We start from the raw sequence: 21,028 nt of genomic DNA, 5'->3' as shown, positions 1-21,028 counted from the left end.
CATGTAAATGTCCACTAAACAGAAACATGGAAAAATGACATTTTTGGATTTACATTAAATTTCAATAAATTTAATCTCTAAGTTTAATTCATTGAGGACATTATCAGAAGAATCATCTAAAATATTTGCTCTAGGAATAAAAGGACAGGAACAAACATTGCTAGTTTTTGCCGTTTATTTGCTATCTGTACAGACTCATGGTAAAAGGATATGCTGAACAACTTTGATCACTCAAACAGTAGTCTGTCTATGAAGAAATGAAATTCTACTTTTAAAGCATAAAACTTACGTACAAACTGAGCAGGGGACAAAAATAACTTGATAGAAAATATATTGTCTTTACAATTTTGGACTTTTTACAATTACGTGCAACATATTGTATTCTATGTGTTTACTGCATTATAACCTTTTTATAGGTGACCAAACTAACCCAAGAGTTAGTCTAATAAAAGTGTTGAACATTTACCATACATCTATCAAAGTGGACATAAAATGTGCCATATATGATTGTGCATGATAACAAGAAAACTGTTTCAGTACGACAAAACATTTTCTGGCAGCTGAAATAAATATATTATTAATTACATAACATTATCGAAATGCAGTATTGTGTTGTAGCTTGCTTCTGCAATTCAGTTACACCTGCTTAAAGAACATAAAATCATATCAAATTATTTTACATTACAAAAACCTTACATCAAGCGTGTCAGGTGCAGTGTATGACAAAACATGGATTTATTCAAGAAAAGCACAGAGGGACAACTCTTTTATCTTGACAATAATGATGTAATGTTCCTTGTGAGGAAGGAAGGAGGCGGGAACCGGCGAACATAAAATAGACTTTTGATCAAATAAACAAACAATTAAACAAACTAAAAATAACGGCAGCTCCCTCACGGTCGACTGCCGGCCATACAAACATACTAAAACACAACATAAAGTCCAGGCCTGGTCCTCTCACGTTGTACCTTCCAGTCGCTCGTCCTTTTATGTTCCCGGAGCTCATAGAGATGTGAGACCGGTGCAACGCGCAGCTGACACTCATTATCACTTGCGTCACCGGCCTCAGCCGTTCCCTCACGGCTCTCATCCCGCCTTGCTCTTTACAACTGTCTTACAGTAAATACTGTATAATATGTTCCCTAAAGGGGTCATATCAGGAGAAATACAATGACAATTGTAAAATAAAAAATTCCACTACACATATTTGGTAAATTTGAAGACATGGACATGACCAAATATTGAAGACATGGACATGACCAAATTACATATTGTATTTCTACAGGCAGAGCAGAGCCGTTTAAACATAAGGGTCAAGGAGAAGATGTGTTTAAAATAATCATGTGATACAATGTTGGGCATAAAAATGTTACAAGTATACCTTAAGGAAACTAATTATTAGAAAGAAAAGAGTATAACATTACTCCTTTAATGGGATTAATTCCTAGACAGACGATGACATCATACGGATACAGTAATACAAAAGCCAGTAAAAACCAACACTGACTGATTTCAAATCATTAAATACACACCATAATATAAGAGCAAAATCATATTATTATCTTTAAGCATTACATTTATACATGCCAGAAAATTTAGGGAGAGGAATGTGAGATCTCTGCCTGTCAGACTGAAATAACAGCACAAGTCTTGAGTACTATGGGGTGATTGTAGGTCAAATCAACCAAATAGATTTTTTTTCTAGGAAGGACAGAAATATTTAGTGATGAAATCTACAATTTTACATATATTGCATGAACAAAAACACGAAACACTAAAGCTTTGGTTATTTCGTGTATTGAACATTCTCTTGTGCATTGCACATTAGCCCAGTCTGGAGCAGTGCATTCTGGGTATGAACGTCTACTTTTAACTAAGGGCAGTGCATTTAAGGCCTCTATAAACTTAGAAACTAATGAGAAAAACAATTAAATATCGGAAGAAAATGACTCGATACCTTATGTAGTAAATAATGATAAACATCTGGGATTGAAACTTTACAGTTTTCAGAAATATAGCCTGCTGTATGTTACAAAACAATTCAATGAAATGAAAGAAAAGAAAAAAGTTTGCATTCATATTTCTAAAATTCTAAATGTATGTGCAATATATATCTAAAGGTGCCAATATATATCTAAAGGTGCCTTTTTTTTAGAAAAATAAACCATTTGATAATAAAATACTCATTCAACAGTCACTTTTCTTTTGGGCAACATAAAAAGCATAAACAGCCATTTATATCAGTCATGTTTAAAAGCAGGGTGATTATTTTCTTTGTTATGATGAAGAGATTAACAAAATGGCCACATTCACACTGTCAAGTGTAGGGAGCGACAAACACATTAATGAATGTGTTATGTGTATGAAACATGAGGAGCATCTACAACCCCAAACTCCTAATCTTTGATTGGCTACTGTACGTTCAAAAAATAATGCATGTGCAACTTTTTACGCATTAAACAAATATAATTGTTGACCGCTAGTAAACATCTGCTAATAATAAATATCACGCTCTCGCTAGATTCCCCTGAATTTTTAACATCTGCCACATAACTGTTGGAAAATAAACCACGTTTTTTATTTATTTTATATCATTCAAAACTTCTATATGGCACTTTCTTCTGTGGAACACAAAAGAAGATTTTTTGAGATATATCTTAGTGGTTTTGTGTTAATGGCACAAAGATTACGAGAAGCGCTTTAAGCACTGAGGTTCAACACTGAAACGCAAGAACGTGCAGCAAGAACGTACAACTACACCACGTGCAATGCCCTGCTTACTGCCTAGTCGTTCGTGACTGTGTTCATGTAATTTTCGCAAAGCATGTTGCTTTATGTGGTGTCACTAGCTGGCAAGTTCACACTAGCGGAAGAACTAAAACACTGTCAAAGCTTAATTCTGTGAAAAGTTTATAGTTGTGCTTTTGTCTCATTGTGATTTACAAATGTATTATCTATAACAGAGACATCCCAAAGGATGCACAAAAACGGTCACATCTGCTAAAACACTGATCACCTAAATGAATGTGGTATCAAAGGTCCATTGCAATAACAAAACATTTATTAAATTCCGAATATAAGTAAGTAGTTTACATAAACTGTGTTTGACACTCAGCACGAAGTCGGCCACATACTGTAAAATCTATGCATTTTGTGTCTTGATATAAATTCGTTGTGGAATATTGCGTGTATCTGATCGCTTGGAGAAGCTAAACAGTCAAAATTTCCACTATATGGAAATGTTCAAAGGGAAAAAGTTGGGTTGCCTTCTCAATCTACTGTACACACGCTCAGGAAAAGAAGAGCAGAAACATATCAAGATTCCATGACAGTGGAACAAAAATCTGATGAGGTCCCAGGCTTAGAAAAGATCATTGCACACCATGTACTGCTACTGCCCTCGTGTGCTTTTATTGTTTGTTTTGGTTCCACTACAGACCTGCTCCCTTAATGGCACGCTGAGTCTATCTGCCCCTACGGCGACCTCTCAGGACTTCACATCTTCATGTTCTGGTTCAGACTGAAGGTCCATGCCGGACAGGACCAGCTCAACTGGCATGATAAGGGAAGTGTCTGAATCATGACTAACAGAGGGCTGCTGTTCGCCTGAGGAAACAGAGGAGAGCAAACAGAGGAGTTAAAGTTACGTCATGGAAATTCAAATATGGCTGCACTGTGGCAACTTTACATCGTACCGGTGAAAATGACTCATTGATTTCTCTCACAAATGTACATTTTGCATCTGAAAACACCTGATGGATGTGTGTGCTTCGCTATTTTAGGTACATTAAAAGAAAGTAACATGATGTCATTTTTATATAAAATGACTATCCTGTGTTGAACTGAAGAAAGCAAGTCATACTGTATACTGGGATGGGATGGCATGAAGATAAGTACACTTTGAATAAATTTGCCTTTTATTGACAACTTTGACATCATGTTGTCTTGCTTTGAGCTGACATCAGAGGAACAGTTAAATGACTGATCGCAAAGTGCTGCATGTGCACACTACACTAGGGCTATATATAACATATATATATAACAAAAAGAAAATTGGAACACGCTGGCAGAGTGTGAACTATTACTGTATATGTAGAACACACCATCTTGATTTCACAGAACCCTGGAGACATGTGGATTCCTCTAACACCCAGGTAGCATAAGATAAAACCTAACATTATGTCTGAGATTACAAAATAAACATTTCCTGTCAGGACTGTCTTTCTAATGTATTTGTGTTTTTGATTGTGTCTCTGTTCATTGTTAGTTTAGTTATGCGTTACACTTATTGGTTCAATGTTTGTTGTCGTTTCTCATTGAGTTCTTGTATGTTGTGTTAGTTTCTGATTAGCACCGCCTGTGTCTAGTTTAGTTCACTTCCTCTTGTGTGTTTATACTCCCTGTTTAGTTTAAACCCTTGTCGGTTCTTATGTGTCTAGAATGTTTACGATTTTAAGCTTGTTCTACTGTAAATCCCAATATGTACAATAAAGTATTTTTATTTACATTAATGTCCGTGCTTATGCATTATTATTTATAATCGAGGGAGAATAGGGCCACGACAACAGTCTTCCAGCAAACTCGGTTTTGAGTGACTCTCTTCAGCTGGGACCACAACCATCCGGCTGCCTTCATCTCACCTTCAGGGCACCGTCTCCCTGTCTGTCTTGGCCTGCCCACTCTTCTCTTTCCTTGTGGGTTCCACTCCAGTGCCTGTTTGGTTACGGAGGGTGTGCCCTATCCAACTATCCAAACTTTGTCAATAGGCAGTTGGTTTGTTTGCTTCCACAAGCTTCGATTTGATATTGTTTCTGGCCATCAAAAGTAGAATGCAGCGGAGGCATCTGTTGATAAAGGTATGGATTTTTTTTGTCTTTGTCAGTCTCCAGGTTTCAGATCCATACAACAAGACTGCTTTTACGTTGGTTTAGCCGTCTTGTTGCATTTGTTTTAGATGCAAAAATGAAGTTGAGTTCCAAATGAGGCGTAAGGTATTGAAAGCATGTCTAATTTTGTTTGTGCTGCTCCTGATGTTATTTTACCGCTCCCCCGTCCTTACTTAGTAGATTAATCTGTCAACATCACTAATGTACACACCATGTTGTTGGATTTGGTCCTGTTGTAGGCTGCTAATCCTTGTGGTTTCTGTTTTATTCATGTTTATTTTTAGGCCAACTTCCTCTGCTTCCTCTACTAGCCGATCAAGCTTTTGCTGTGCATCTTGTTTACTGTGTGACAATAGGCTGATATCATAAATGAAATTGAGGTTGTTTTAGCTGAAAAGGTTCTGTAAATTTTCCTTTGTATACAACCTGGCATGTCCAGTGGCTGTATAATTGCTGGATGATGGGAGACAAACTTGGGTGGGATCCATTTGTATGCCATTAGCTTTCATACAACTTCTCTGCCTTCTCGAAGTCCACAAAGACTATATAGAGTGGAGACTGCCATTCCAAGGACTGCTCGATGATAATGTGCAGGGTTTCAATATTGTCTATACAAGACTTATCCTGTCTAAAGCCAGCCTGTTCGTCTCTCAGTGGTTTGCCTAGAGCCTCCTTCAGTCTTTCCAGCATGATGCATAATTTCCAACATAATTTTTCCAATGGCGTCTGTCTGTTTGGAAAGTCCTGTTTTTCAATTCTGTTAAGTGCTTTCGAAAATACTACTAGCGCTGTGCGATATTAAAGAAAAATACAATATGCAGTAGCAAGCTAAATAATGCGATATTCGATATGCAATACGACATTTTTCTTTCTAAAATCAATTGAAATTGTTTAAAATATATTGAAAGCAATATAACCAATAGAGCTGCACGATATTATGGAAAAATATGATCAGTTCAAGCTTTGGATCGGCATTGTTTACTTCATCCAAAGTAGTCTATAAGTAACTTTTAGAATTTAAATGTTTTTTTGGTATTTCAAATCATTTAGATAAGCATAGAATTATTGAGATATGCACGGCCCTTTACTAAACTGTCATAAAAAACACATTGTGTTAATGTATGTGTATATTGTGCACATATATGTGTTCTTTATATACACTGTGTGTATTCAATCCAATGTAGTATGCCTATATATTTATGTATACGTATGTACAGTATATGACAGCAGTGTTACTTAATCTTGCCATCAATTGAAGTCAGATTTTTTTCACTTTCATATTGAATAACAAATAAAATAAAATGTAACAGCTCACTGTTGTATAAAACACCACACACGATTTTTGGATACTCACTGCTCTCTCCGACCTGTGCTAAGGAGTCTATCTCATGGTACATGTGTGACAGGCCTGTTGTTCTGACAGCTGTATCCAGCACCACAGAGTTCTCGACCAATGTGACCTCACTGGCCCCCGTCACAGGATTTGTGGGCGGGCCCGTGATTGACACCTCATAGTCCTGAGGGATGTCATCATAACAGTCTGTATCGGGCTGTTTAGATGGTAAATGACAGCGTTGTAAGAAAATACATATAGAATGTTCAGGCAAACTCAGAGTGTTACAGTCTTACCGGGATGCCCAATGCCTTGAGGATGTTTATTTTGCACATCGGACAGGTTCTGTGCTCCAGTAGCCAAGGGTCCACACAGTTCTTATGGAACACATGGCTAACCAAACAGCACAGAGGCATTAAAACTAAATATTAAACAAAACATTTTATTGAAATAAAACTATCAATAACTCTACTGTGCTTAGCCACAGTGGCGCATCTGAGATTCATAACTCTAATATTAATCAAAAGACTGGAATCTTACTGGCATGGCAGTATCCTCACAACATCACTTGGTTTGTAGTCTTCGATGCAAACTGCACAATTGTCAAAATCCGACTCGGTTTCCTAGAAAGAGGAGCACAAACGAATTATTTCATAGTAAAATGCCATCATGTTATCTTAAAGTTTACTCCAAACATCCATCCATCATAAAAGTAATTCAAATGACTCCAGTGGGTTGATAAATGTCTACTGAAAAGAAATCAGTGACACTCACCTTGTCTCCCTTCCTGATGGTTCGCACTTGTAACTTGCTTATGGCCTTTTTTGCAGCGTCCCCCAACCGCCTCTGCGAAAGACATCAAATGAGTGACAAAGACAATGTTCATTTCAGTTTCAAGTTCTGTGTTTGTTAAAGTGACTGTACCTGGTTGCGATCTCTCGCGCTGGCGTAACGGAACCTCTGGATGTAGTAGAAGACCAGCCAGGCCAGCGAGATGATCATGAGAACGATGAAGGAGATGGAGACGAACACCACCGAAGTGCGGCTGACGTACTTCTGCAGGTTCCGTGTACCGATGCTGATGTGCATCCCCACGGTGATGTTCTTCTCCAGCAGGGCCATGATCTCACGTCCTTTGAGCTCTGGAATCATGATAGCAACCACATCTCCAGTACCTAAGGGAACGAAAGACATGAGCAACAGAAATGTAATCGAATTGCAGAGTTGCTAACGTGTTCTTTAGCAACAGACAGCCAAACGCACTGCATTACTCATGTTATGGTATACAGCATCTTATTCGTGCTTAATGTAAATGGGAACACAGACTAACATTTGATGACACAGACAATCAGTGTGACTGCGTCTTTAAGTTCCCCTCATGATTCCACGTGGCTGCACTGGTGCAGGAACATCTGTGCTGAGAGGACAATACTAAGCTTATAAATAGAGCTTCTGCTTTCACAGAATGCAACCTTATGACATCCAGAGCAGCGATCGCAGGGCTGCTAGCCAGTTTGACACATCATAATCAGGTCTATCAGACGTCTGATCATCTTTTTCATCTTCTAACAATACCCAAAGCAACCAGCCATAAACACCCTACCAACCACCAAAAAACCAGAGCAACCGCCTATAGCAAGCATATATACCCTCATCTTTTCAAATTGACAGCATCTTAAAACCTCTACAAAAGTACTAAAACTAAATTACCGGATTGTAAAAACATTAGCATTATGATATCAGCTTGTTATTTCTGTTATTATAACCATGTTAAATAATGTGTTATTAAATATACTTCCCAGCATAAAAAAACGAACAAATTAATTCAGAAAAAATATATATTTTCAAAAGCTGTATATTAGAGGCGCTGACACTCAATCAGAACCACAAAGAGTTCCAAAAACAATCTGCAAGACAGGAAGAGGAAAAGAGCGACACCCATCATGGTGGAAAACAGAGACTTGAAACTGCATGTCAAGCTAGACGTGAACGCAACAAAGCAGAAGTCATGAAAAACACAAGACGTGAATTGAAAGATCATGTGAAATTTCTGCCAATGTTTGTCAACATCAGCACACTCAAATATTTACATCATGTTTGAAGAACTGCTTTCCACAGAACAAATAAAGGTATTTTATAACTGGTTGAGCAAACTAACAAAAATGTCCACATGTGAACGCATTTGTTAAACTAATAGGTATATGGACACATGATCTCTACAAGACCCCTGAAGGTGTCCTGGGGGGTGTTCCAGAAAGCAGGGTTAACCTCCTTTTGTTGATTTACCCAAACCTTGCTTACTCGGGGTATGTTGGTTCCAGAACACGTTTGAAGGGTAAGTTTCATCAACCTCCCACAAATTACACAGAGTTACAGAGTTAATGAAACGCAAGGCCCACTGGTACATGTCCAATATGTCATGTAATATATCCATTTTAAATGAATGTATTAAAAAAATATCCATTATAATCTTTGGTTTTGTTTTGTTAGCTAAAAGGCTATGGCTTTCCAAATGTTAAAAGATGTGGAAACTGTCTATCCTGAAAGGCTAATTGTAACTTGGAGAAGAGTCTTTCAATACCAAACTTTCAGAGGAGGCTGAGGATCAGAAAGAAATTTTTAAGGAATACAGTCAGTATGAAAAACCTTAAGTCTACGTTTTTTATGTATTTTGTATGTATATGGACTCTCTAACCATAAGGCCACAACTATATTTGACCCAACGCATCAAATATTGCATAATAAGTGAGTAATGATATGCAATTTCTATGCAGTTAATAAACTTCTCTATTGACATCCTTTAACTGTTGGAAATTGAAAGGTGTGCATATCCATCCAGTGATATTTGGAGATGTTTTAATAAACCTAATTCAGAGTATATACAGTATTCAATATAAATACATACATTTTAACAATAACATCTTACATTATTTTATTTAAAGATTATTTCATTTAAAATGTTAAATAATAAAGTCTAAAAAACTGCTCTGGAGCAGGTTATCTTCAGAGACTAAGTTGCTATGGATACTTACATAATCTGAAAGTTATATTTCACATAATCAGCTTTCTGGAATACCCCCCTGTTGTTTCTACCGTAGCAACAAGATACTAGCAACAGATCCATCAAGTTTTTTAGGTTGTATGGTGGAGCCATTGTGTATCAAACTTCTTGGTCCCCATCCCAAAGATGCTCAATTCCACTGAGATCTAGGGACTGTTGAGACCCTAAATGGACAGAACCAAGGTTTCCCAGCGGAACATTTTATTCTCTTACCTTGGTGTGGCATAGTAATGGTCTCATTTGGATCGCTGGAGCCCAAATTGAATATGACGACAGCAGATGCATTGAGTCTGGCAGCATGTCGTATCTTCTCTCTGTATGTACAGTTTCCTCCTGATATCAGTGCTATCCATGGAGTGTTGGGATGGGGCAGTGGAAATTTGGTATTGCTGTCACAGGCCTGTCTGTCCTGCAGTAAAGAAGGCATGAATAGAAATCCCCTAGCGTCATTTTTAGGGGAGTGTTCCCCGTATCTCCCGCATTCAGTTTTCTCTGTCCTGACTTGAGATGTCACTGGGTCCAAGTAAGTGATGTTGACAAACGCAGTGTACCATTCCTCTTTCTCAGCCACTGTGAAGTCCAAACACAAGAAATGCACAAAACAAAATGACAGCAGCCATGCAGACAGGGCAAGACTTCGGCAAGCTTGCGTTAAGGACATTGTCCTTTTTTCCTAAATGGTCCCCAACACCACTTTTTTCACAAGATGGGATTTCTTTCTCTCTACTGTCATTTAATACACCGTTCCATAATATAAGTGAAGATCTTTGAGTAACGCATTATTTGCCACGTCCCCGATGATCTAAAACATGTCCACGTTAAAGTCTGTTGTCCTTTAAAAGTGGCTTATAGATACAGTGAACCATCCCGTCTTCATCCAACAGGATTTGGCTTCTCGTGACGGTGCCACCACAAAGTTGCCAGTTATTGCGAAAGGTACGTTGTAGAAAAATAAAATATATAGATGTGGCTTAATTTCGTTGTCAGGTATGTGAAATGTATACTTTTAGATAAATAAATCTGCTCTACCAATGTGCTAACTGTCAACGACCAAACGGATAAAGTCCTTAACGTGTTTTGGTTGGTACCTGGCAACCCGTTCTGACATCAACAGCAGTGTGTAGCCATCTTATTTGATGGCGTGGGACTACATTTTCATTTATTTTTCCAGATATAATACGTCAAATATTTAAATGATATTTCCGTAGAGATACCGTCGGATATAATCACATATACAGTATATAAAAAACACACACAAAAACCCGGCTTGCAAAAGAGAGGAACTACTGACAGCACTCGGATGTTTTCGTACGGAACGTTTACTGTTGCACACACAGTGTGATCTGCTTTGGCGTAAGCTTTTTCTAAGCTGACTGTTTCCTGCGCGATTTTACATTTTTCTTGGTATGTTTGGCAGGACAGAAACGATCGATTATGTTGTTTAGTTCTACATTGAACGTTAATGCGATTGTAAAAGAAATTGTTAAGTGATGTGTCTATTTAAATCATTTATTCATAGGTCAGTTCACTCACGTGCGCTCTGTGGGTTATCACATAAGTAGTATATCCGGACATTAAATTAGTGTCACCGCAGTTTAATTCGCGAGTCTTTTTTGTGATATTGAAGGTGAGAGATGCCAAAAAAGAAGACTGGTGCCCGTAAGAAGGCTGAAAGCCGAAAGGAGCGAGAGAAACAGACCCGAGCCAACAAAGATAATGTTGATGTGGCTAAACACCCGTGCAACTTTACAATGGTAAGCATGGTTTTTCTATTCATTTTTTATTACAGTTTACAAAATACTATTCAGGGTAACTGTATTTTTTTCAACTTTAATGTGTCTGTAAAATTAAAGGAATAGGCCATTTTTACCTATGTCTCTTGTTAACTTATGTCGAATCATGTCGTGTTTAAATTCAGAACAGTCTTTCGCTGTAGTATAATACAAACGTTGACAAACCTTTTATTTGTATTACAGGAATGTGATAAATGTCAAAGGTAAACGTAATTATATATAGTTTCTTGTTACCATTTTTACAGTAATTACATTCATAGTTGGAGAAACAAAAACATTTTAATTAATTTATTTTTTGTCAGGCGGCAAAAGAACAGAGCATTCTGCTATTTCTGCTCGTCGGTGCAGAAACTTCCCATGTGTGCACAGTGTGGTGAGCATTACTTTGTTAAACAGTGTTATTTGATTAAGTATCCTGAACAACTTGACTCTCAGGTGTTGACACAACCAGTGGAATTAGTTTAGGGCATGACTATCTTTATAGTTGACTATATTGGGGTATTTGTTTAAAAATTACTTGCATGCGTTATGGCTAAATTACACACCTCACCTTTGAACAGATTTATTCAGATATTTGCTTTTATTTTTATAATTTTTTCTTTCTTCACAGGCAAAACAAAATGTATGAAGTCTTCAGACTGTGTCATCAAACATCCTGGTATTCACAGCACCGGAATGGGGATGGTGGTATGCAGAAACAACAACATGTCTTAAATGCTAATTTACTGGAACAGCTATTTTCTATTTGTCCAGTCGGACTGTAAAAACAATTGGGTGATGAGTGAACAAGGACATGAAGTGTTTTTTTGTTAAAAAAATTGATTTATGGTTTATGCAGTACTGTTTTTGACCGTTAGGGGGCCATCTGCGATTTCTGTGAAGCCTGGGTGTGCCATGGCAGGAAATGCCTAAGTACCCATGCCTGCTCCTGCCCCCTTGTTGATGCAGATTGCATTGAATGCGACCGCAATGTGTGGGAACATGGTAAGGTGTAACCAACAGAGTTTTATCTGTGATGCATAGGAAAATAGCTATCAAATAAAAAATTACTGTTGGTGAAATGATCTGCTTTAATATTGCCGGACAAACAAGTTCAATGCTTATAAACTCACACTTTTTATCCAGGTGGTCGAATTTTCCGATGCTCTTTTTGCCACAATTTCTTGTGCGAGGATGATCAGTTTGAACACCAGGCGAGCTGTCAAGTTTTGGAGGCTGAGACTTATAAATGTACATTTTATTTTTAATATTCTAATATGAAGTAAAATTTCTGTGACTTAGTCTTTTGATCCAATTCCAGGCTTATCATGCAATCGACTTGGTCAGCATTCTTGTTTACGATGCAAGGTTAGGATTTTATATTTACATAAGGTCTACTATTGATAACATTTTTGTTTATTTAAATATGTTGTTTGGACAAACGGCAATGTTTTTAAAACAATCTTCTTTGCAGGTGTGTTTCTGTGACGATCATGCCCGAAGCAAAGTATTCAAACAAGAGAAAGGCAAGGCTCCACCGTGCCCAAAGTGTGGACATGAAACTCAGGAGACAAAAGATCTGAGCATGTCCAGTGAGTACTATCTTTAATTTAATCATTTATATATAAGAGGGACGTGTTTTCTTCAGTACAGATGACTACAAACCGTGATATGACCGTGACTGCTTGCTTGCCAGAATACTGCAGTGTTTTTCTGTTTCTGTAGCAGTTTGATCTCTCTTTTTCACTGGCTAACTTTGCTTGTACATCGTGCAGCTCGAAACCATAAATTTGGTCGTCAAAGTGGCACTGATGAGGATGGCGCATCAGGATACAGCTCGTACTGGAAAAATGAAGATTCTGGAGCAGGAGACGATGATGACATCGAGGATGACTATGACTTTGATGATGAAGAGGAAGATGACGACGAGGAGGATGATGATGACGAAGAGGAGGAAGATGATGCTGAGGTTGATAACACGCTGTCAAATCTCAGCTTGGAAGCCACCTGTGGAAAGGCTTCATAGAAATAGAAAAAATATTTTGTGTTTGAAATTGTGCAGGTTTAGACCCAAAGTGTGACCCAGTTTAAAAAGTGTCAGTTTAACATTGTCACATCTGCCTATTTGTGTCTACATTATAAGAAATTCAGATATATCTGAAGTGGTATTTTTAAAAATACATTTTGTTTAAATTTGTTTTTCATGGTCACCGCAGAAAATCTGGGAATATAAATATAATTTTTGAGGACTGGAAACTAATGTAAATGAAAAAAACGTAAATAAAATGTGTCTAACGTTACGTGACCGATATCATTGATGTATTTGTTCTAAGAAAAACACTTGGAGCAGTGCCTTTTAAGTTACGTCAGTTTTGGGCGGGGACACCAGTTTGTCGGTATATGAGGGAGTTAAAGAAAGTGCACACAGAAACAATTACATGTAATCTTATCTTAAATGTACTATTTATAATAATCTTACTAAAAACTTATTATTGACTTATCATTGTAATGTAGTAGGCCTACGTATTAATATACTATTGCCCTATGAATCGATCCCAGAGTATTGCACATAAGCCACTTGGCAATAAAAGTGTATTGGATAATGTGAAGTCGCATTGGGAGAAAAGCGTCTGCCAACTGCGTGAATGTAAATCTATGAAGTGATAAATGGACTTTAGACACTATCATGTGCATCTTATATGGTGAGTTATCTTCGAATTACTTTTAAATCATTTTTTCTCACGTGTGTCTGAAAATACTATTATTATTAACGTCCCAAATAAAAGAAACATAGATGAGTGTTCACACTGCCAAGTGATCATTCACACTGCATCAAAGTGAAAGAGACTCAGTCGACGGGCTGGGCGGTCTGTCAATGTGCGTGGATTTCACTAGCAGATCAGGGGAAGACGAGACGGGTTCAATGTGCGCTCGTGGAGGAATAATGCATAGAAGACTATCTCGCTGGAGTAAGAAATAGGATTTGACACATTCAATGACACTCTTCAAGGGATTTAACATTACGAAAACATGTGAATTGTATGCAGCTCTCGTGGTTGGCCTACCAAAGATCTGGGTTCGATGATTCTTATGACCATCTGCTTCGCAATAATCGTAGGATTTAGGAATAAACCACCAAAACTAAAAACAATGGTAGGAGATACGTTCTCTGTTGTAAAGGCAATGCATTGGGGGTTAATACAAAAGTTGTATTGTATTGTAACGCACTGCATTGGTCAATGCAACGCAATAGGCTATATCATTGCATTTATGAATTGATTGTGGATTTTTTTCTGTTAGGAGATAAAAGCCCATTCCTGAAATGTATTCTGCATATTAAGCCTAACGTGTTTTTGGATGTAACAAAACGTTTTTGACATGGTCTTCGTGGTTTGTTAGTTTTTGGGCATTTAAAGTAATCCTTCGAGTTGATTCAAAGGCTATCATTTCGAACCTAAACTGTAATTGCAGTGCATGCAACAACCTCTCTGAGTGTTGCTTTGGCGTACGAGAACGATTAAGCCCCGTACAGTATTTCGTATTGTATAATTGTCGCAACAACATTTCTTTGACGCATCATAAAAATAGCCATTATCAGAAAGAAAATGTATTCCTTGGCTCATGTGTCTATTTTGCGGCGATTATAGACTTAAAAAAACGACTTGGTTGCTGGAGCGTCATAAAAACTATGCTCTCATTTTCAGCAATTGCAACCTTCTTTTTGGTATATAGTTGACTATAAGTGAAAACGACTCCGCAAATATTTATCAGCTTTCAGTTTCGACAGACTATCTTGTTATCGATTCCAGGAACTGCTTTGACTTCAAATAATTTTTTTCTCAAACTGAAAATGTTTGCATTATTTAGTCACTGAATGTATTAAAGGCGCGTTTGTTGTTTTTCAGAGAATTAGTAGATGTGGTTGCAACCCTTGGTGCGTTGAAACTCACCTGGAATGCCCTTTGAACTCCGAGGTTTGGAATTCTTTCTTAATTCTGAGGTATATCCGAGAATGACTGCTTACTTCATTTGATTTTCTTTTTGTCACATTGCTCTTACTAAAGCAATGTGTATGTACTATGGGGACCCCAAGACATAACTATTGAAAAATAATCCGTTTAACTTCGCTTTTATGTTAGGTTGTATTGTATTTAGCTTGGATTACCAGATAAAGTAATAGTGTGAGCCTTGTAAGAAAGCAGTTGTCATACCTTCGGACCTCCTTGTAGTTGCAATGCATAAAACAATCAACGTGATCTTGTGCAGGCACTTACATGTGACATAAAAACAATAATTTCTCCATATCGGCCGTTGTCTTTGTTTAGCCATTGCTATGTAAGTAGCCCGTGAGCCATATGAAATCAAATATTATTCTGCTTTAGCTTTACATTAGCTTGATAATGTGATCTTAAGAGCTGTGACTTTGGTTTGAGGGAATATGAACCTGCTATTACGACAATGTTAAATTTAGCCTGCCTGAAGCAAATAACATTACATAACCTTCAGTACATTATAAATAACAATGATCACATAATAAACCTTTATCTGTTGTAAAAAAGGGTTATGGGGACTTTAAAAGTATTAGGTAACAGATTTAAAAGGTGAAAGAGATATCATGACTTGTGATATTTTTTCACATTATAGTGGTTAAAGCCGGTGTTTGTTTATTTAGCCAATAATTGCTATTGCAGACAGTTTATTGGAGTCACATGGGCAAGGATGTTAGCTGCCTACGCATTTTAGGGCACGAGAGGCATGCCACCTACGAAAACGCTTAGACAGAATTTTAGTCAGGTTTTACTAGGGTAAAGGTCATTAAGTAAGAGTGATACTCAGATTACTTTCCTGCTCCGTCAATAAATATGCACTCATCGATGCTGATGGATGTTTAATGGAGATAAAGTGAATCGAATAAGTGTTTGCGGTTGCAGGATTAGTGAACCACGGTAGAGTGACTACTGGAGCGGAACATTATTATAGAGATGCTTGCAGTAAGCCAAGGATATAGTGCTATTGAGTGACTCTCCCATAGCACTTTAAAGTGCTCTGGTGTCTTAATAAGTGACTTAACTTCTTCGTTTGGCTGAACACAGACATATTTGAAAGAATGTTAGCAACTGACAATTTTGGGGCATCATTGACTACCGTAGTAGGAACGTTTATTTAAAAATTTTTTGTTTTGTTGCACACAAAAGAAAAGAAGATATTTTGAAGAATCTAGGAAAGCAAAATTATGGGCCACGTTTGACTACCATTAAACGTTGTTTAACACTATAGCAGTCATTACAATTATCTACATTATCTTGTCAAATCAGAACAATAAAATGTTTGCAGATATTAAAATTAGATTGCTAAAACTGTTTGCCACTCCTCTTATAAACTTTCAATAAAGTTGGTATTGGCCTGTTTCACAGCACATTCAGCTCTACATGATTTTTGAGTTCCTGTTATGATTTTTCCTAAAGCTTTAATATTTAGCACAAGTATGTTTTGTCAAAATGTCTTGTTGAAACTACATGCCAAAAAGCCTTTAGATTTATGCAGAAATCATTCTTCAGTACAGATTTTCTGTAGTCATTTTTCTGTGAAGAAATGTATTTAGGTAGTACACGTGAGTCATGACTTGAACAGTTCTTTAAAGTGATAGTTCACCCAAAAATGAAAATTCTGTCATCATTTGCTCACCCTTTCACTTCTATTGTATGGACACAAAACCAATGCAAGTGAATAGGTGCCAGTTAACAACATTCTTCAAAATATTTTCTTTTGTGTCCTGAGGAAGAAAGAAAGTCATACTCTCGGTTGGAAGTGACAAGTGGGTGAGTAAAGGATGACAGGATTTTCATTTTTGGGTGAACTATCACTTTAAGGATTACTTTAGGTAAACACTTGCATATTACAATGTAATATATACAGTATAATAGATATTTATGAATATAAATATAATACTGTTTATCTACAAAAGATGAAAAACGGTTTAAAATGTCATTTCAACCAGATTTGATTGAGTAATTCTGTTTATTTGTTTGTGTGTTTAGCTGTCTAAGTGCTCTGTTGCCTGTGGCTGACAGTCACAAAATAGAGGCTCTAAAGAACCTCCAGAATGCTCTCAACGAGACAAGAGATGTGTTTTATGTAAGTCATTTATGGCCATTGTGTGATTTATGGGCGAAGTGTGTCATTTCTATGCCATTAGTCCCTTTATGGATTTGAATTTATAGATTTTATGGTTTTTAAACCGTTTCCCCAATTGAATATGTAATTATATTCAAATGCATTCTATTTAACCAATCATGTAACCTCCAACATAATTTCAATGTCTTTTAAACAGAATATATAAATCCTGTGCTTAATGTAGGATCATTTTAAACATTTTTCCAGAGGTCTAATACCTGCTTGTATGCACCAAATATTGAAAGCATCACTGTAAGTGTGACTCTCTTACACCAACCATTAGCATAACATACAATTTGATTTGTGTATAAATTAATCCAGTCCTAATGCACCCTCCTTTTCGTTTTCAGAAATGTACAAATAAGTTTTTCGACTGCTATTTGTTGGAGATGAACGTTGTTTTTCATGAGGAAAATGTCACAGGTCGAAACATTGAAATAGTGTTGGCAACTTTTGAGGAATATAAAGAACGTGTAAGTGAAAACCCTACCCCAGTGGGCGTATAATAAAAGAGATTGTTCAGACATTAATGTGGCTCTGTCTTTTTCCACTGCCTCTCTAGACCTGCTCAGCCATACATCCATGCGAAGCACAAGAGCTCACAAACTCTACTGTGTTTTATGAAAGGATGAAAACTCTTCTTCAAAAACTGACTCAACTTTGCAAGGAAAACCCTGATGAATCTACATGTGATTAGAAACATTCTGCATGTCAAATAAGCTTATTTATCCTCTATTATATAAATTATACTAACATTTTTTATCCATATTTATATGTTGCACTTCACAAACCTATCTCAGGCCAAAGAGTTTCATTTTGTAAAGCTTTTAATAATTATATATTTTTGTAACAAATTAATGTCTAATTGTAAATATTTTCTGACTGTACAGAATTTATGGTGGCAAAATATGAAATACTGTTTAAAGTTCTTTGTACAAATGGGAGCAGAAGGTGCTGTTATATCTCCATGAACTGCTGTTTTTATATACAGTCTTGTTACATTAAACATATTTAACAAAGCAAATGGAGTCTTTTGTTGAACGTTAAACATCCCGAGAAAGTGTAGCTATTGTTGTTCTTTCACGTAGGCAGTTCTCAGGGAAGTCCACTGTGATGTAAACCCTCATAAATCTAAAATGTTTAATATATTGCAGTTTGCAGCATGACATTTCCTCAAGTAACATTCAGACTTCTTGACAAATAGTTACTCGATCTTGAGGAAGTTGGTTTGGGTTCTCATTTATAAAACGTGCATACTCACAGATTTGATCGTAAAGTGTGCGTATGCAAAAAAAAATTAATTGATAAAAATGGTTGGCGCGACGTTGGGTCTGAGCAGACTGATGCCATTTTTCTTGTCTTGAGTGCTGCAGGTTTTTGGAAATATAGGCCTGAATAATTCCTGCTGCTTGTATAGGATTTGGACATTGACAGACACTGTTTTATATATCAATAACATTAATCAGACATCATTAAAATGCGGAGATCTGAAACTGTGGAGCTGCATGCAATTTCACATCTGAAAGAGAGGTGTACACATGTTATCTGTGCGTACGTTGGTTCTATGATCAGATGTACGCACTTTATCGAATTTATCGTAAAATCACATTTAGGATGGTTTCCACGCAACATTTCTGGTCTTTTGAATGTTCCACCAGAAATCAGTAGCTGTTTGGAAGCAAGTGTGAACACCAACCAGAACAGACATGTGATGGTTACAGGAAGAGTTTCTGTGACATCTGACCCAAGGACATGTGGTTATCATGTTTCAAGTTTAGTTTTGGAGAGCATGTAGGATCTTTCAAAATGAATTATGAAGGAACATGATAAAGCTTTTTAACTTGTTGTAACTTGACTTTCTTGTCCAAACCAGCCACATAACAGATTTACACGTACAATATACCACAACAAAGTCACTACAGTTGTTCCCAAGGTATCATAAGTGTTATGAATAAAACAGGGACAGGACTATGTGAGCAAAGAACAGCTGACAAGGCATTTGATGACCAAACACATATAATAAAAGAAATTAAAACAACACAACAGTCTTTGAGTAAGAACAGAAAATAGCAAAGCCTCAAAGGTTTAGACAACTTCACCATCAATCTACTTTGTCATCAACACCTGTTTAGCTGTTTTGATGGCCTGTCATGCAAATATGAGGGTTCTTTGTTTCCATAGTCACACACAGCTGATGCACGTGGTGTTATTGTTTTGGAAATATACAGGTGACATTCTGTTCTGACTGGTGACAGCACATACATTTAGATAAACACGCAGCTGTAGAAAACTCATGAAACTTGACATAAAAAGGATCAGTTTGGTTTGATTTCATTTGTTTGTAATTATGAATTATCGCCTGTACCATGAGAGGCATCCTACTGGACAAAAATGCAGAAAAAAAACCAAGACAACAAACCTAAGATGTACAAAACAAACAGCAAAATCCATAGCAGATTTTAAGGAATAAAATATTTTTTACAAGATGCTAATATATAGAGCACACAGTATGTAAACAAAATTTACATTTCGTGCAAATGTGCATAATGTTAAATTTACAATCCTTTTAAAATAAGTCATATTCTTCATCGTACTAACAAACAGAGATGATATTGTACAATTGCTGTGTATACCAAAACAACTATGACAATAAAGTATATAAAAAACAGCTTAGAAGAACAAAAGATTAAGGGTAACAACAGGAGAACTGATGGCTTTGACACTCGAACATATACAGAGAGGTGATAATGCAGGGTGATATATCAAACAATTACAGAGTGATGACTGGCCTACACTTTTTAATAAAACATGAAAAATTATATTTCTATAGTTAACATGGTATTTTTTAATGATGTAAAATAATGCCGTGCACTGGCTAAACAGTCTACAAATGTAACATTTTCATTTCTGCTGGCTGGTGTAGCATCTATACATGCACACACACACACACACACACACACAAATACTGTACATCCAAAAGTCTTGTGTGATAATTAGCTTTTTTGTGTTTTTTCTCATGTATTTCGGTTTACAAATGATATTATCAGCATAACAATCAGAAGTAATTTCTTTGACATTTTCTCATATCCTTTTCAGGTTGAAATGTAATCCCACATTGTCAAAGTGGCCTCAGATTTGTCGACCCAGCTGCCCATAAATAATCTTGAGTCAAGATTTCAAGAATCCACTTTGCCATAAGTTCCTTCTGGTGGCCGGTAGCATTTTGGAAAGGCAATCAGCTGTATCATGTTGAAAGCATATTTTCTGCACTTTATATTCTTGTGCACATTCTCAATCCGGCATCCTTCTCTGATGAGGGAAGATGGAGAAAGAAAAACAGGGCTGATGATGGAAACGCATGATTGTGATGTTTTACCCACACTTTTTGCAAAGCATGTGGAAACTCTAACCGAAAAAATGGCACATCTTGTCTCAATTCACAATGCAATGATGTAAATTCATTGTTTGTCAAAGCAAACAAATGAAACTTGTGATTTTTCACATGCTTTCCAAACATACACATGCTTCAATTTTGCCTTTGGTTTAAAGGAAACATGTGCGCTTATCTCATTCCAGACTTTCTATCCATACGCAGATATTGAAAAAAAAGTGTGCACTTTTACAGAAAAAAGCGACCGCATCTATCAAACTCCTAACAACAAACATGCACCAGTACATACCACCCATGAGCAACTTAGAAATCTTTTTCAAAATCTTTTAGCTTGACCTTTTGTGTTCCACAAACAACACATGGTGAGTAAAATATGAAGGAAACTGACTGACTGAACTGAGGTTTGTGTGC

The 21,028-nt window shown here is 36.8% G+C and overlaps 4 protein-coding genes across 8 annotated transcripts in view; 2 read left to right on the top strand and 2 right to left on the bottom strand.

Annotated features, from left to right (window-relative positions):
• Positions 1–159: 159 nt before the first annotated feature.
• On the bottom strand, positions 160–10,383 carry rnf150a (ring finger protein 150a). Its single transcript, XM_079462268.1, has 7 exons — positions 9,494–10,383; positions 7,144–7,394; positions 6,994–7,065; positions 6,760–6,842; positions 6,516–6,612; positions 6,241–6,436; positions 160–3,606 (listed from the first exon to the last, which is right to left on the bottom strand). Exons 1-7 carry the CDS (start codon positions 9,939–9,941, stop codon positions 3,488–3,490), a joined length of 1,266 nt encoding a protein of 421 aa, XP_079318394.1. The 5' UTR covers positions 9,942–10,383; the 3' UTR covers positions 160–3,487.
• On the top strand, positions 10,369–13,588 carry znf330 (zinc finger protein 330). 2 transcript variants are annotated; one of them, XM_079462269.1, is made up of 10 exons: positions 10,369–10,684; positions 10,908–11,034; positions 11,257–11,276; positions 11,376–11,446; positions 11,684–11,760; positions 11,931–12,057; positions 12,199–12,303; positions 12,374–12,420; positions 12,527–12,644; positions 12,828–13,588. In XM_079462269.1, the coding sequence occupies exons 2-10, from the start codon at positions 10,915–10,917 to the stop codon at positions 13,076–13,078; spliced, it is 936 nt and encodes a 311-aa protein (XP_079318395.1). In that variant the 5' UTR covers positions 10,369–10,684; positions 10,908–10,914; the 3' UTR covers positions 13,079–13,588. The 2 variants fall into 2 exon arrangements, with proteins under 2 accessions (XP_079318395.1, XP_079318396.1); XM_079462270.1 differs by having other exon boundaries at positions 10,612–10,799; positions 12,828–13,420.
• Positions 13,473–18,247, top strand: il15 (interleukin 15). Of its 2 annotated transcripts, XM_079462271.1 has the most exons (7): positions 13,479–13,754; positions 13,839–14,205; positions 14,958–15,052; positions 17,091–17,187; positions 17,434–17,478; positions 17,577–17,699; positions 17,789–18,247. In XM_079462271.1, exons 2-7 carry the CDS (start codon positions 14,134–14,136, stop codon positions 17,921–17,923), a joined length of 567 nt encoding a protein of 188 aa, XP_079318397.1. In that variant the 5' UTR covers positions 13,479–13,754; positions 13,839–14,133; the 3' UTR covers positions 17,924–18,247. The 2 variants fall into 2 exon arrangements, with proteins under 2 accessions (XP_079318398.1, XP_079318397.1); XM_079462272.1 differs by lacking the exon at positions 13,839–14,205 and having other exon boundaries at positions 13,473–13,754; positions 17,789–18,239.
• inpp4b (inositol polyphosphate-4-phosphatase type II B) overlaps positions 18,227–21,028 on the bottom strand; it is a 98,938-nt gene continuing 96,136 nt past the window's right edge. For all 3 annotated transcript variants that reach the window (XM_079462264.1, XM_079462265.1, XM_079462267.1), the window contains one exon: positions 18,227–20,535. In XM_079462264.1, coding sequence (XP_079318390.1) covers positions 20,403–20,535 — 133 coding nt within the window. In that variant the 3' untranslated portion in view covers positions 18,227–20,402. The remainder of the gene's footprint in view (positions 20,536–21,028) is intronic.

This window comes from Barbatula barbatula, assembly GCF_947034865.1.
Source record: "Barbatula barbatula genome assembly, chromosome: 8".
NCBI lineage: Eukaryota > Metazoa > Chordata > Actinopteri > Cypriniformes > Nemacheilidae > Barbatula > Barbatula barbatula.
This window is presented reverse-complemented; position numbering and strand designations above follow the sequence as displayed.